The sequence below is a fragment of the Cricetulus griseus genome, chromosome 3 (genome assembly GCF_003668045.3).
Source record: "Cricetulus griseus strain 17A/GY chromosome 3, alternate assembly CriGri-PICRH-1.0, whole genome shotgun sequence".
In the NCBI taxonomy this organism is placed as follows: domain Eukaryota; kingdom Metazoa; phylum Chordata; class Mammalia; order Rodentia; family Cricetidae; genus Cricetulus; species Cricetulus griseus.
Window position 1 is genome coordinate 23,508,751 of NC_048596.1, and position 14,739 is coordinate 23,523,489.

The 14,739-nt window shown below is 42.9% G+C and overlaps 1 protein-coding gene across 4 annotated transcripts in view; it reads right to left on the minus strand.

Moving 5' to 3' along the window:
- The window catches only part of Lgi1 (leucine rich glioma inactivated 1), a 39,980-nt gene extending 26,378 nt beyond the window's left edge, over positions 1–13,602 (minus strand). For 3 of the 4 annotated variants that reach the window (XM_035443083.1, XM_027407432.2, XM_035443084.1), the window contains exons 1-2: positions 13,388–13,602; positions 12,891–12,962 (exon numbers count right to left, since the gene is read on the minus strand). In XM_035443083.1, coding sequence (XP_035298974.1) covers positions 12,891–12,962; positions 13,388–13,602 — 287 coding nt within the window. The remainder of the gene's footprint in view (positions 1–12,890; positions 12,963–13,387) is intronic. The other variant, XM_035443082.1, reaches the window with a different exon arrangement.
- Between the last annotated feature and the right edge of the window lie 1,137 nt (positions 13,603–14,739).

Genomic DNA, 14,739 nt, shown 5'->3' on the forward strand with positions numbered 1-14,739 from the left:
AGGATGTTTTTAAGTCCCTAGCTTCTATGCAAGCTCTGCAAATCATATGTCTGACTCTGGAGTACTAAAAAGGCCCATTTCATCATCTTTTCACTAACATTTAATTTATCACTTTTTTCATATGAAATTATGAGATCTTAATTCACTTGGGACTGAGTTCTGTGTATATTGTAAAGTAGGTCACTTCCTTGGTTCTTCCCTAAACATTATACTGTCTTTCGTTAACAATTAAAGGACCTCTAACACGTGAGTGGTGTTCTTTCCAAATGGCTACCATTTTACTAGGTTTTTTTCTTCCAATAGAGAATTTTGGACTTATTCATTATACCCCCTGCTTCTTAGTATAAAAATTGTTTTATTTTCTAATCATCACTTATTTTTTTCTAATTTCCTTCTGATATTTATTAAATTTAACACTCAATCATATTTTTATTCTTTCTGTATAAACATGAAAATATATAGAAGTATGGCTTCATCACTGTGTAAAATACCAAGCAAATTTTGATTCGTAATAAGCTTTATATTGCATATTTCATTTAGCCATTATTTAGAACAATATTTTCCCCTTATTTTTCTTTCTTTTCTTCTTCCTTTCTTTTAAGACAAGGTCTCACTGTATAACCCTGGCTGGCCTGGAACTCACAAAGATCTACCTGCCCCTGTATCTGGAATATTGTGATTAAAGGTGTGTATCACTATGCACATTTTAGAATAATATTTTTGAAACTGTCTTATTTTAAAAACAAGCTTTCATAAATTTATTGACAATGCACACTGTAGACAGAGGATATGACTTGATGTATTAAATAAGACCCCGAACACAGTCTTTTCTTCCATTTGCCTGTGAATGGCTGTCTACAGGGGTAAGGCACAGCTCTTGGCCACAGCCATGGCCATAGGCTGTTGGGGGCAGGAGTCCAGGTTGGATGGAAAGCTGAGATCAGCTTTCCAAAGGAAAAGAGTAGGCAGCATGGTTACCAGGGAACTTAGGTTACAACAGAACCTGGGGTCAGCAGCAGAGGAGTGAGTAGGGTGTCTGAAGGTCTAAGAAGAAAGGTCTGGCTCTAGGCATTCAAGACTAAGGCTGCCCTAGGTACAGCTGACAAGCCAGTGACAAAGGTCCATTCAGAGAAAGGGCAAGGCAGGCACAAGGAATCCAGAAGTGGTGTTTTTTGCCCTGGTTTCTTCTTCCAAAGGCCAAGAAAGAAACACTTCAGAAGAACCAGAAAGTCTACGCCTTGATTCCCATTTGGCCATAAACTCTCTGGGTGGCCTAATGCATGCTAATTCTCTCTGTCTTATTAAAGAAGGGGGCTGGATGAGATAGTTTCAGAGGCCACTTTTAATTCTAAAGCTATCTGAGTCTAGGTTTGTGGCACTGTGGGTGTATAAGCTGGGACAGAGGTCTGTCTGCCGATGGCAAAATATGAGGGGGTGTCATGCCTGCTGAGAAAAACTTATTGCCCCAAGCCAGGCTGCTCACTTGGCCCTGTCCCAGGACCCCTGACCCTAATGATATTCACTCAGACCCTCTTACCACCTGAACATCTTGAATCCCACCAGAATTGTCACTGGCCCCTGAAAGGCCCGCCCCCATTCTTTCACCTAGAGCAGGTTCTCCTAGCATCAGAGGAAGGATGGTTGAGGAAATTCTTTCTTCCTCACAATCCCTCTCCTGTAAAGGATGAAGAAGAGAAGGGCCAGCAGTGGCCTCTGGTTGTCACCTGGAGACTGTGTCAATGGGGTATGGAATACGGAATCAGGTTTCAAAGCGTGTATCTGCCACTTATTATGGTATGTTAGCACATTAAGTACTTGAATATGCTCACTCTCTGTTAAAATGGGAATTATAATAACAAAAGGACTCCCTGGATGAGCCTACAGAATCCTGTGAGAGAATGCAGATAAGCATGTCTCTTGTGCCTCTGCCAGGGAGTATCTACACAAAGAAAACAGCAGAGATGGGATGAACCCAGTCTCAAGGAAGTTATCCCTGCCAGATACGACTGATGGGAATGGTCCAGGCTATTTGGCACCCCTGGGCAGTGTTTGAAAACACGCAGTACATATGCAGGTTCCTATGGGCATATGTATACTATATATACATTAAGAAGAACAAACTGCACACGTTACAGCTATAGGGGGATGTGGCAGCATGGCTGGGGGGACTTGACAAAGTGTTTAGAGTCTTGCTTAACCAATTCAGACTCTCTGGTTGTTGGTAATGTTCATTATCCAAAAGAACAGGGCTGACTGAAGAATAATTAACAATAGGCTGGTGATTCACATCAGCTAAGCACCCATGTTCTGAGTGCATGTGCCATGTGAATAATTTACATCTGAATATTTAAAAATATGCTCTTAAGGCAGAGAAGCCCTAAAGTGGGAAGCGTTGCTGAAGAGCACATTATTTGACAGTTATTTCTGACTCTCATCCTTGAAAAATATTTTCAATGTAATTCAGCTGATCTGCCACCTTTCCAGTAAGAATTGGTTGCAAAGAACATTAATTTGGCTCCACATAACCAAGGGTGTGTGTGTGTGTATGTCTGTGTGTGTGTGTGTGTGTGTGTGTGTGTATGTCTCTGTGTGTGTGTGTGTATGTGTGTGTATGTCTGTGTGTTTGTGTGTGTGTGTATGTCTGTGTGTGTGGGTGTGTGTGTGCATGTGTGTGTGTTTGTGTGTGTGTGTATGTCTGTGTGTGTGGGTGTGTGTAGGTGCGCACGCACACTCACGCGCATGCTTGCGCACTTGCACTCTGGATACATGAAATCCAATTCCACTTTAGACAGGCAAGGAAACTGAGGCTGGCAGAGGTTAAGCAATGTGACAAAGGTTTTTTTGTTTGTTTGTTTGGTTTTTTTTGTTTTGTTTTGTTTTGTTTTGTAACTGGTGGACCAGGGTTAGAATATAGATCTCAAATCTGTAGGAGTTCCCTGGGCATGGGCCCACCCCTTTGTTATATAGTTCATTAACTCTCATCTCAGGATAATCAAAATGCTTTCTTTCTAGAAACGGACACAGCTAGCCAACAGCTTCCTCTGTGTTTGTATGACGTCATCATCTGTCTCCCAGGAACACCAAGGAGTGATTTAAATTTTATCTGAAGCCGGATCTGTGCCAGGCCTCCTCTTCAGCAGCCTGACATCTCTTTTATCCCCCAGTGCAGGCTGCAATGTGGATTTTATAGTCCCCACTTAAAACAGAAAGAAAACTGAGGGGAGAGGAGGCAAAACAATTTAAACCTTGCAAGTGGTATAGGTGCCATTCTCGGCTCCTGCATGATTGTCCCACTGGGACTGGTTAATGTCCATGAGCACAGCTAGCTTCCTCACCTTAGTCCCAACAGCTCTGCCCAGTAGCCACAAACCAGAACAATTGACTAATATTTCCCGGTTTCACTCTCTTGTGTTCTGACCCAAGACCTTCCAGGTACTGAGGGGATCACATGTAGAAGAAATGGCAGCTAAGTTTAGAAGAGTGGGTTGAAGAGATTAATCAGGGTTTTTAGCTTTGCAAGTCCTTTCTTCCCTTTCTTCAAGGGGAATTAAACATGCAGGTTCCCAATCTCATTGGCAGCAGGACCTGTCGATCACAGAAATCTACACAATCTGAGTATCTCATGGAATGTGTCTGGGGTGGTGCTGATTCAGCCACCAAGAAAACAATAATGAGAAAACTCACTTCAGTAAAAAACAGTGAGAGTACATCCAAGCTGTGCAGCCCTTAACCCGATGACTGCGCTGCAAGTCATTATCTACTTCCTGGGAGAGGACCATCTACTTGGAGGTCCCTAAGGAAAAGACTGACATACGCCAAGCTGCTTCATCAGCTGGGTAGCCTGGTGGTAGAGGCACAACTCTAACAAAACCATTTTGAGTCATCCCTTTATGGAGCAGATGGCTTTGTTTCCCCTTTAGAATGGTAGACGTGACCTGTCCATGCTTTGCCACCATGTCTCTTTAGAACAACGTGAGGTATAAATTAGTAAGCTAATAACTTAGTTTTGTGTGTGGACAGTTCCAAAAGATGTCCCGTAGAACCCGTGTTCTAGGGGAGATTGAGAAGAACAGAACAACTTTAGTTATAGTCTTTCCCATGCCGAGGCGCACTGTGAGCAAACAGTCAGGGACGGAGCTTACAGTTGTCCTCATTGGAGCACCCAACTCTATTCTCGCAGAGTAACTGTTCCCCAGGACACAGGTTTAGAGAACACTGCTCTCTGATGTAACTCTGAAGGAAAGAAGAAGCCTTTTCTTTTACTATTTTATTTCTTTTTCTGTCAACTTGCCTGTCTCTCTTTTCAAGCAGGGAGACCAGCGCTTACACATACAAATGAGGGCTGAAACCTAGGGAAACTAGGAAGTCCTTGCCAGCGATGTCGCTGCTCTTTCAGAGAGCGTTTGGAACTCCATTTCAGTCATTGTCCCCAGAAATCGGGGCACATTTGCCCTGAATAACCTTGTTAATGGCAAAGGGTGACCCTTTGACAGGGGTATTTGATTTGGGGAACAAAACTATGCAAAGTCAAACCTGTCCAAGATTATTCATGGCAGAAGGAAGTAAACAGAAGTGGTCAGCAGTAAGGGCGAAGGTTTCAACTCCACATCTATTACCTTCTATTACAGTATCTATTACAGGTACTGGGGGCCACCTGGACTTAGACTTCCTCTGTACCTAGCACTGCCTCTGGACTTAGACTTCCTCTGTACCTAGCACTTCCTCTGGAGAGAATTCTATGCATTTCGGAAGGTCATGATGATGAGATAAAAATTGAAATATAGGAGCTGGAGAGATGGCTCAGGGGTTAAGAACACTGCCCGTTCTTCCAGAGGTTCTGAGTTCAATTCCCAGCAACCATATGGTGGCTCACAACCATCTGTAATGTAATTTGGTGCCCTCTTCTGGCTTACAGGGATATATGCATACATAATAAATAAACAAATCTAAAAACAAAACAAAATTGAAATATAGAGTGAGCATCACCAGGCAATGGAAAGTAACCAATGCCTCTAGCAAAAACTTGACTGGTTTAATTGATGGCTTGTAGACCTTGAGTGAGACTTCTTAAAGAAGAGTAGAGATACTTAGCTGTGGAGGCATGGAATAAATCCCCCTCTTCATGGGGGGGTTCTCTGACTTATTTGTACTTACACATTTTAGCTTCTATGCTTTAGAGATTCCTTTCATTTTTTTCAAAAAGTATGTGTTTGTATGTGCATGAATGTGTGTATGTGTTTGTATGCATGCGTATGTGTGCATGCATCTATGTGTGCGTATGAGTGTGCAGGCCTCAGTGTGTGTGTGTGTGTGTGCATGAGTGTGTATGTGTACATGTACATGTAGGGTTCAGAAGTTGATATTGGGCATCTTTCTCTATTGCTTTCCTCCTTTGCTTTTTGAGACAGGATCTCACACTGAATCTGTTGCTCACTAATTCAAGAAAATTGGCTAACCAGCAAATTCCAAGGATTCCTCCCGCCAAGTCCTTTCCAACACAGGTATGAGTCCTGGTGTCTGGAACTTTTACCAGGTGCTGGGCTTGAACTCAGGGCCTCATGCTTGAGTGTCAAGCAGTTTACAGAGTGAGGCATCTCCACAGCGCCAGTTCATTGCCATTTATTGCACTTTACACAGGCAGACAGCCACCATCTTGCTGTGTAAGCAGGTCCAACAATTCCTTTTTAATCTTAGACCTAGGAGAGCGATACTAAAATACTGTTTCTTTTCAGCCACCACACAGAGAGCCCAGTTAGGCCCATTTCACTATTTAGAGGATTAGGAATTATATTATTCAGTTTTTTTCTGTTTGTTTGTTTTTGGTAGAGATATTAGGGACTGAACCCAGGGTGTCATGAAATCAATACATTAGTATTTTTAACAATAACTATAAAGCCAATGCTATATCATGGGTTCTTTTAATTACCAATCTAATTTGCTGGTTTGTGAGAATTGCTATAATAATTTTTATGTTTCTTTAACAAAGTGATTTCTATGTTATTGTAAAGTGTTCATAGATTAGAATATAATAAATTTTTAAATGTATTTTTGAATTTTTATTTTCATTAGATGTATTTATTTTTTGTGTATGAGTATGTAGGTCCACCATGTGTGTACATTGTCCACAGAGGTCAGAAGATAGTGTTGGATACCCTGGAACTGGAGTTATGGGTGGTTGTGAACAACCATATGGGTGCTGAGAACTGAACCTGGGTCCTGTGCAAGAGCAAGTCCCCTTAACCACGGAGCCATCTCTCCAGCTCCACAGGATAGAAATTTAAAATTGGATGAAGCCTAAGTCTTAGTGTAAAAGTCCCCAAATGCCAGCTCGTGCTTTGTTTTGTCTTTAGCCTATTTAAAATCTGCTTCCAGATTTCTGCTTTCCCCAAAGGGTTAGGGGGTGGTGACGAGCACGTGCTCATGTACTAATTCCCATTAGCAATAATCAGGGGGAGACAAGGGTGTCACTTTTGGGTAAGTTGTGTCTTCTCCAGGTTGCCTGTCACTACTGCTTCCGATTGTCTCATACCAACTGCTTTCTTCACGTATCTCACCACCCCAACTAGCATGTGAGTTTGAAGCCATAACTTACTCTTCCTTTGGTGTTTTATGCTTATAAAAGCTGAAGCCCAGTAATGTTTTATGTCCTACCCAATGTTACACAGTCCATTTATAGCCAAACTGGATTTTAGACTCCTAAGTCCTAAATCCTAGTTTAGACCTTTTTGCATCCTACCATAGGGCCACTCATCTGAAGACAGGCTCAGGTTCATTATTTTAAGCAAACTCAGACCTTTTTTACAACCTGCAGTTCTGCTTATTTATTCATGAGGTGAATAATGTACATTTCCTATGGGGGGAAAAAGAACTGAAGGCAAGATTTCTCAGTAGGTTCTGAGAGAGACCTGTGCACAGAACCATAGAACCTTAGAGCTGGGTTTGTAGATAAGCATGGATGATAAAAGATAGCAGTGTGGTGCTGCAATGACAGGGTTCAAAAAGAGGAAAGAAAAGAAACCGACCGCTGTCATAAAGCCAGTTTTCACTGATTTAAAGGAACAGCGTCATTCATACATTTTAATCCTTATTGCTATCCAGCGCGATGGGTTCTATTGCACATACCCATTCCATACCCATAGATGTCAAAGCTTGGCTCAGTTTACCCCAAGTCACACAACTAGCAAGCATCGGAGAGGAGACTGCTACTCAAGAGTGTCTGAGCACAAAGCTATCAATGCTTGCCACATTGCCAGCCCACCGGTGAAGCAGAGGTGACTCCACAGCTCCTATAGAAAAGCCCCTGCGGTAATTCCCCTGCCCGTGCTAACATCACCACCAGCTGGCGTCACCATTACCGCCAGTGCTACACATGGTTCTGCACAGATTACTAGGGTGACCTTGCATGCCAATCACCTTTGTGTCCCTCACAAGGTCCAACAGTGTACCTGCTACACGGGTCCCCAAACTCATTTACTCCAGTGAAAATCTCTTGCTCTCGTTTTGTTATTGCTTTCAACTACACCATAAACACTTGTGTTTTATCCCCCACTCCCTTGGTCCTCGACAAACACTGATTTTTAACTAGGCAGGTACAAAGAAGCAGGGGAAATATGTGTTCATGGTCTTCTCATCTTAGCAACGCTTCTCTGCTGCTTCTGTTTAGGTGTCCCTCTGGACAGGGTACATGGGCTATTTGCCCTTCACAGATGAGAGACCTATGGGCACCCGCAGGCAAACTAAGAACCCAGGAGGCTAAATGTGAAGCAAAGTGAGAAAAGGGAGGTTGAAGATAAAGTGGGTCTCAGATGCTTTGCCTCTGAAGTGCTGGCAGTCTCGTTAGAAGAACTTTGAATCTCTCTTTGCATTTGTAGTGTATGTGTGAGTGTGTGGTGGTGGCGGTGGCAGGCGGGGTGTGTGTGTGTGTGTGTGTGCTGAAAACATGGCCAAGGTACGAAAACAAAATGCTTTACTAGAAGTCTGTGGCTATGGGGATTGGCATCCACAAATAGACAGGAAGCAAAGTTTGGCCTTTTACAGTCCCAAGGCTTTTTCCTAAGCCTGGCTTACTGCTGACCCTGCATGTTAGTCAGTCATGGACCAGATGTAAGCACAAATGAGTAACCAACTTCAGTCAGTACTAGAGGCATCCAGAACATGAGAAACCAGATTAAAACCAAGAGGATTCATTCCCATTTGGTTGTCCCTGGTGTATATGGGTAGGGAGAGGTTAGGGTCAGTGTTGTGATTGACAGTCCAGGACAACAGGAAAGAGCCAAGTGCTATTAACACCAGCTCTGGCACTCTGACTTTCTCCCTTCCTAGGAACCATTAAAAGCTTCCAAGCACTTGGGTGGCACAATGAGAGCTATTGTTTCAAAGAAGGTAACACTAATGGAGAGGGCTCTAACCGAAGGCTGGGGGGTGGGGAGAAGCCTGCAAGTCCCTCAGGGCAGAAAAAGGTCTAGGAGAAGAGGAAGAGGCAGGTTCTCAGGTTGTTCTGAAGGGGACTTCCCAGGTGAAAGTGGGCATCAAGGGAGGAAGAGCAGGTCACCATCAGGCTTCTGGCTTGAATAACTGAAAGAATTAAATGGACTTTCAACAACAGCACCCCCCTACAGAAGTAGTTTGCACACTTAGGAAATCAGCTATTTGGGTTGGAGGTATAGTTTAGTTGGTAGAATGCTTTCAAAGCATGCATGAAGCCCTAGGTTTGATCTCCAGAACCACATGGTAACAGAGTGTGGTGGCCGGGTGTGGTGGCAGACCCTTTAGTCCCAGCACTTGGGAAGTGAAGGCAAGAGGATTAGAAGTTCAAAATCATCCTTGCTAGATCAAAGAGCCTGTCTCAAAAAAAAATTTGTTAAAAAGCTAAGGATATCATACCTTACATACCTATAGATTCTAGGGGAAAAGGGAAATTTGGGGGTGTGGGGAGCTTCGTATACAGAGCTGCCTTTATGGCATCTGTGGAACACATACCATGACATATTCATGTATGTATAACAAGCTAGGAAAGTGTCCTTACACTCTTGAAGCTGACTGGTCTAGCTGGAGTGTATTCATTGAGCACTGCCACATAGAGAACCCAGGGGTGTTAAAGGGTAAGAACATCCATGGACATCAGCTCTAACAAATTAAACAGTGAAGTTCTGAATGAATTACTTTGGAAAGAACAAACATTTCTTGTTCATGCTTTTTGCTTTCCTATTTGTTTTGCGTTTTTTTATTTCTCACAGACTATCTATGTGTCAATTGTGTATTAGTTTTATTAAATACTATTTTCTCCACATCAAGGTAAACTATGCATCTCACCCAAGACTAAATCTCATTGTGGAAAAAAAATTGGATATTTTTTCCAGCCTTTTTGAATCTGTACAATTTTTGTTCTGTGTTTGAGTGTGATACTAAAATTACTTCTAGAATTCATTGCCAGAAAAACAGGAGTGTCTTAGGAGTTGAAGGGCCTTAATTCATTAACATGTCATAAACAAATTGCAACATGGCCACATTTTATTCTCTTAAATCTGAGACTCCCGTCATGAGCCTGCATCACTGGGGATTTCAGTCTGGAGCTGGGAAGGAGCAGGGTTGTAATGTGTGAAAACACATTTCTCCAAATTGCACTCACTAAAAGTACCACTCCAGCACTGAGAGCAACCAGGAATGCATAACCATGCCCATTGGTTGTGTTTCAAAATTGGCCCTGTGAAAAACATGAAGGAAATGACATTTGCTTGGGAACTTTTTTTCCCCAGAAAGGATATTTTAAAAGAATGTTTTGTACAACTGATCCGATAAAATTTTTATTGGATCATTTTAATTTTTCTCTCCTCTCTAGCAGAGTGTGGGTTTTATTTTTCTTGTTCTCCAACACAGCCTACCACACAGCCAGCCACAGCTTACCAGTATATTTCCCCAAATACTGCATGTAATTTAGTGTACCCCGTTTGTTTCTCTCAACACCTGAGGCTGTCATTTCAAAAAGAACTTCTCATCATTTCTCTTATATAAGGTATGAAGAAGCATATGGGACCATGACACAATATCAGGTTGTTGTGGTGGATGCTAGGAGTGGAACACCCATCACAGACCCCTTCCTTTTTTTTATGGGATCTCATGGTGTATCCAGGCTGGCCTCAAAATCTAATCCCTCCTGTCTCAGCCCTAGTACTGCTGGGACTCAGGGGTGCAGCACCACATCCAGGATTGCAGGGGTGCATCACCACATCCAGGATTGCAGGGGTGCATCACCACTTCCAGGATTGCAGGGGTGCATCACCACATCTAGCTGAAACTAGACGTTTCTTGTTCTATTCAAACAACAAAGAAACCAACTTCCTTCAATAAAGACCAAGCAGAATTGATTCTAAAATTTTTCTTCACAGACATATAATGGATCTACAGGATTCCTTGCCAACCCTACATGATGCTGGTGGCCCTTTGGTCTTCCTGCTCCAATGGCAGGTTGGTAGCAGGTAGGGTTCTCAGGGCACAGGGCAGCAAGCACTGTCCACAGGCATGCTAGAGCCATTGAGTTCCTAACTCAGTGAAAATTATTCATCTGGCCTTTTCTTGAGAAGCAGAAGAAGCAGAGACAATGAGCAGGTTGCATGGGAAACAGTCCTTAGAAACAGGGTCCTGGAGCCTATGGACAAACTTTGACCTTTGATGGTTTTGCATAAGGTCAGTGTGGCCAAATCTACCTCGTTGAGGTCAGCTAAAATGAGGTAACTGCGGACACACAGGACAGAACTGCCAGTGCCTTTGTTGTTTCTGAAACCTGAACTGCTTTTAGAAATAAAGGCTGGAATGTTCCATAGGAACTCAGACATGGGACAGAGGGGCATGGCACACACTAAGTGTGGGCTATTTAAAACCAGTCCCTTGGCTCCCCTCTGTGATCCTAAATAGGTGAAATCACATTACCCGCAGCAGCCGGGAACTATTTCCATGACACTGCCCAGCATCTGTGCTTACTGTGGCTGGGTCCACCCAATGAAAACAAAGTAGAGCGCAGTCCAGGCTCTCAGTGTCCAGCTAATGTCCACCTAGTGTCAGACTGAATGAGAATGCTTGAAATTCAAGGACTGATCTATTGGACTATCCCAGGAAGAGGCAGGTGCCTTACCCCCCCGCCCCCCGAAAAGGCATTTTAAGCAAGTCATTTATTTACATGACCAATAATCAGCATAAGCAGAATTGATCACAAAGACACAGACATTGTCTTATTCTGTATTAAAAAAAAAAAAACTGTCTTAAAATCCTTTTCTTTGACATGTTAACACTTCCTTTAATCAAACAGATAACCCCTTGGGAATTCTTCACTTAATTGGCAATCCCTGGCAAAGGAGTTAGCCAGGGAAAGGACATTAACGGACCTTGTTATATAATGTCAAAACACCCGACCAAGTTTATAAATGTAATGAAACAGTTGAACCAGTTTGGGGATTTCCTGTAGACCACACAATATATTAAGTAACTTTCATCATCTTATCTGGATGTAAAAATTTAAAGCTGTAGCACTTACAAAACATGTGGGACTTTTCCATATCTAATAAGTCACATCCTGAGCTTGATTTAAAGCTGCATGAGGTGGTTCACACCTTTGATCCCAGCAGTGGGGAGGTGAGGGAAGGAAGACCAGAAGCTGAAGGCCAGCCAGACTATACGGTAAGGTCAAAGTCAGCATGAATTATGTGAGACCCTTCCTTTTAAAAAAAGTTTTATGCACTTGAATTTCTATATGATTACGGCACTTCAAAATATGTCGTATAACTTCCATTTTGTAGCTGAGGAAGCTGAGGGGAGGGGACATTCAGTCTGCCCAAGACTACGGGACAAAGTTCCAATGAGTAGTGGGGCAAGATTAGTGTCGTGAGATTTGAACACAGGATTCTCCAGTTTCAAATTCCCACTGTTTGCTTGTGTATGAATAACCTCATGAAATGGCTAAGCAAGGAAACAAATATAAATCTAGAAAGCAAATAAATTAAAAGCTTGGATCTTAATTACATAGTTAAGATACCTCAGATTCAGTATATTGACAGCAGACTGTGTCTGCTTTGGAAGTATCTATCTGCCAACCCAAGATTGAGTCTGCAGCATTGAAGAACCCTTGACCCCATGTGTTACCCCATTAAGAACTAGACTCCAACTGTCAAACATTACACATCAGAACAAATTACACATATTTCATTACGCCTGTGAAGAGATCTGATTTCCTAGCCCAATGCTATTTTTGAATATTTTCAGGCATGGGCTGAATATGTGGTTCCCTTGTGGCCAACTCAAAACACAGAGCATGGAGTATTTGCTGTATTAATATCATCTTTCCCTCACTGTGAGGGGACTAGTTATAAATTAGATGAGATTAGAAAGCAGTCTCTGGAGAATTGGTATTTTAAGGAATTACCTAGAAAGAACCAAGGGTTTTTTTTTTTTTTTTCTCCTTCTTTCTCCCCACATGGTAAATCATACAGAGGAGCAGCCTGCCCCAGATCCCTGAGAAACAACATCTTGAGCGCATATGTTATGCTGGGCTCTGCATTGACAAATCCAAGAACTCCAGTGCAAAATAACCGAAGTTCCCAAGTTAAAAATGAAAGTAAGATCATCAAAATTGCTATTCTTGTTGCAACATCCCAACAACTTCATAAACAGCTATTAAAGTAGACAGCATTACAGGTTATCGAATTTAGCCATGTAAGAATCAACCTGCATTGCGAGTGTGAAGTTACAAACCATCCCATCTACCTCCCACTTTACTGATACCCTCACCCTTTTCAGAAACATCATCACATTCAACAGAAATAATATTAAGCTTATTTTATGAGAAGGCTTATCCAAATATATGCCATATTAAAAATAGTCATGATATAAATATTTCTCACAAGAGCTGCAGCGATGGTGTGAATAAAAAACTCCCTTCTGAGATTTCAGTAAAACCAGATCTCACAAAGGATCTGAAAGAAAACAAAACACACACACAAAAACAGACACACACACAAAGAGACACACACAGAGAACAGACCTTATGTTAATCCGATTTACCATAACAGTTGCTATTTCCACACTATTTTATAAAGTAATATTCTGTTCCTTCCCAGATGAAGCAAGAGAGAGAGGAGCTGCTCTAGGTACCTCAGAATAATGTCCAGGGTGGGGGCTAGCTAAGCATGGTCAGGAGCAGCTTATTGAAATCACAAATTTTAAATACAGCAAAATATTAGTGCTGTCAAATGGCCAAGCATGCAAGAGGAATCCCTCTCTCTCTCTCTCTCTCCCTCGCTCACTCCATGCCCCTCTCAGAATACATACAAACCCCCAAACCCACCAGCTGGAATTTTTTAAATTGTAAATTAGATATTAAAATGCTTACGGGCCTTACAGTGAGATAACGTCAGGAGGAACGGTGCGTGGAATGGATCTTGCATTCTCACAGAGAGCGTTATCTTTGGTACAAGTACACACGGCAGGGCATTTTGGCTTCGCTGGTTTCTTCCCCTCAGTCAGCAAAACCACAGAAAAGAGGCATAGGAAATAGGCAATTCTTTTCAGGGGGATGCAGGCATTTCCCATCCTTCTGCTTCTTTCTGATTCCATGCAGTCGAGAAAATATCCCCACACATGAACAGGGCTTCTGGAATTCAGCTGCTGATTATCTTGCTCTAGGAACAGGTCACATAGGAGTCCACCCTTCTCTGCCTCTGTATCTGCCTTTTCAAAACAGGGACCTCCAGCTGATTCGTGAGCTGTTCCTCGCTCAGGCAGTGCACTGCTCGGGGGAAGAGACCTGTGAGGTGCTGTGAGATGGGAGCCAGCCAACTGCTGGAGGAAGAGAGCCGACTCGCATCACAGAAAACAGTGAGCACAGAGCAGTCTTCGAAGGCAAGTGAAGTGATGTAACAGAAAATAAACAGCTTTCTGCGTTCACCGGGAGGCCCTTTAATTGTTACCAAAAATAGGACGGCATTCTGTCTTATTAGTGGGTGGGTGGGCGGGCGGGCGGTGAAGCAGTCATCTCGGCATAGGATGCGGGCAATCTTGGGAACCTCTGGGAATTTGCTTTTCATGTAGCAAACAACCTAGTAAGAAACACTAGCTTGGGGGGCAGTCTTGGCTGGGAAAACGAAGTTAAATGAAACTCTGTCTGCAGCTAAAACCATGCTGTTCCTTGCAGAGTCCACCTGGGTGATGCCACTGTTGAAAGATAAACCCGAACGCGTGGAGACTGTCACTTCCAGAGGAATGCATGTGAATACTTTTCTGGCACTTATCAGCTATTATGAATGATTGTTTTTTCAAAATCTTCTACCACCATGCACAGCCCACTTCTACCACGGTGAGGGAGGTGACAGAATTGTAAACCATCTCTGTATACAATCTACTCTCTTCTTGCTCTCTCCCTTAGGCAGAGTTATCCAAAAGGCTGGAGCGAACTCCCTGCCAGCAGGAGGCAGCCAACTCTGGCTTCCTGAGGCTTTGAAAAAAAAAACCAGTCTGGCTCACCGAGCAGGCTGTGATAAATGGGGTGGGGAGGGGGGTGGGAAGGATGCTGGGGTAAGCAGGAAACCAGGCTTTGAGATCTCAGGTCATTTGTAACCAGCTGATTTTATAGACAGAGGGGCTATCATGCCTGTAGATTGGGGACGATAGGGTAGATGGTCTTGTCATGGCTTTGAGAATCAAATAAAAGCTGCAGGCTCTTATATTGCCATATATGATAGGAAAGAGGAAAAG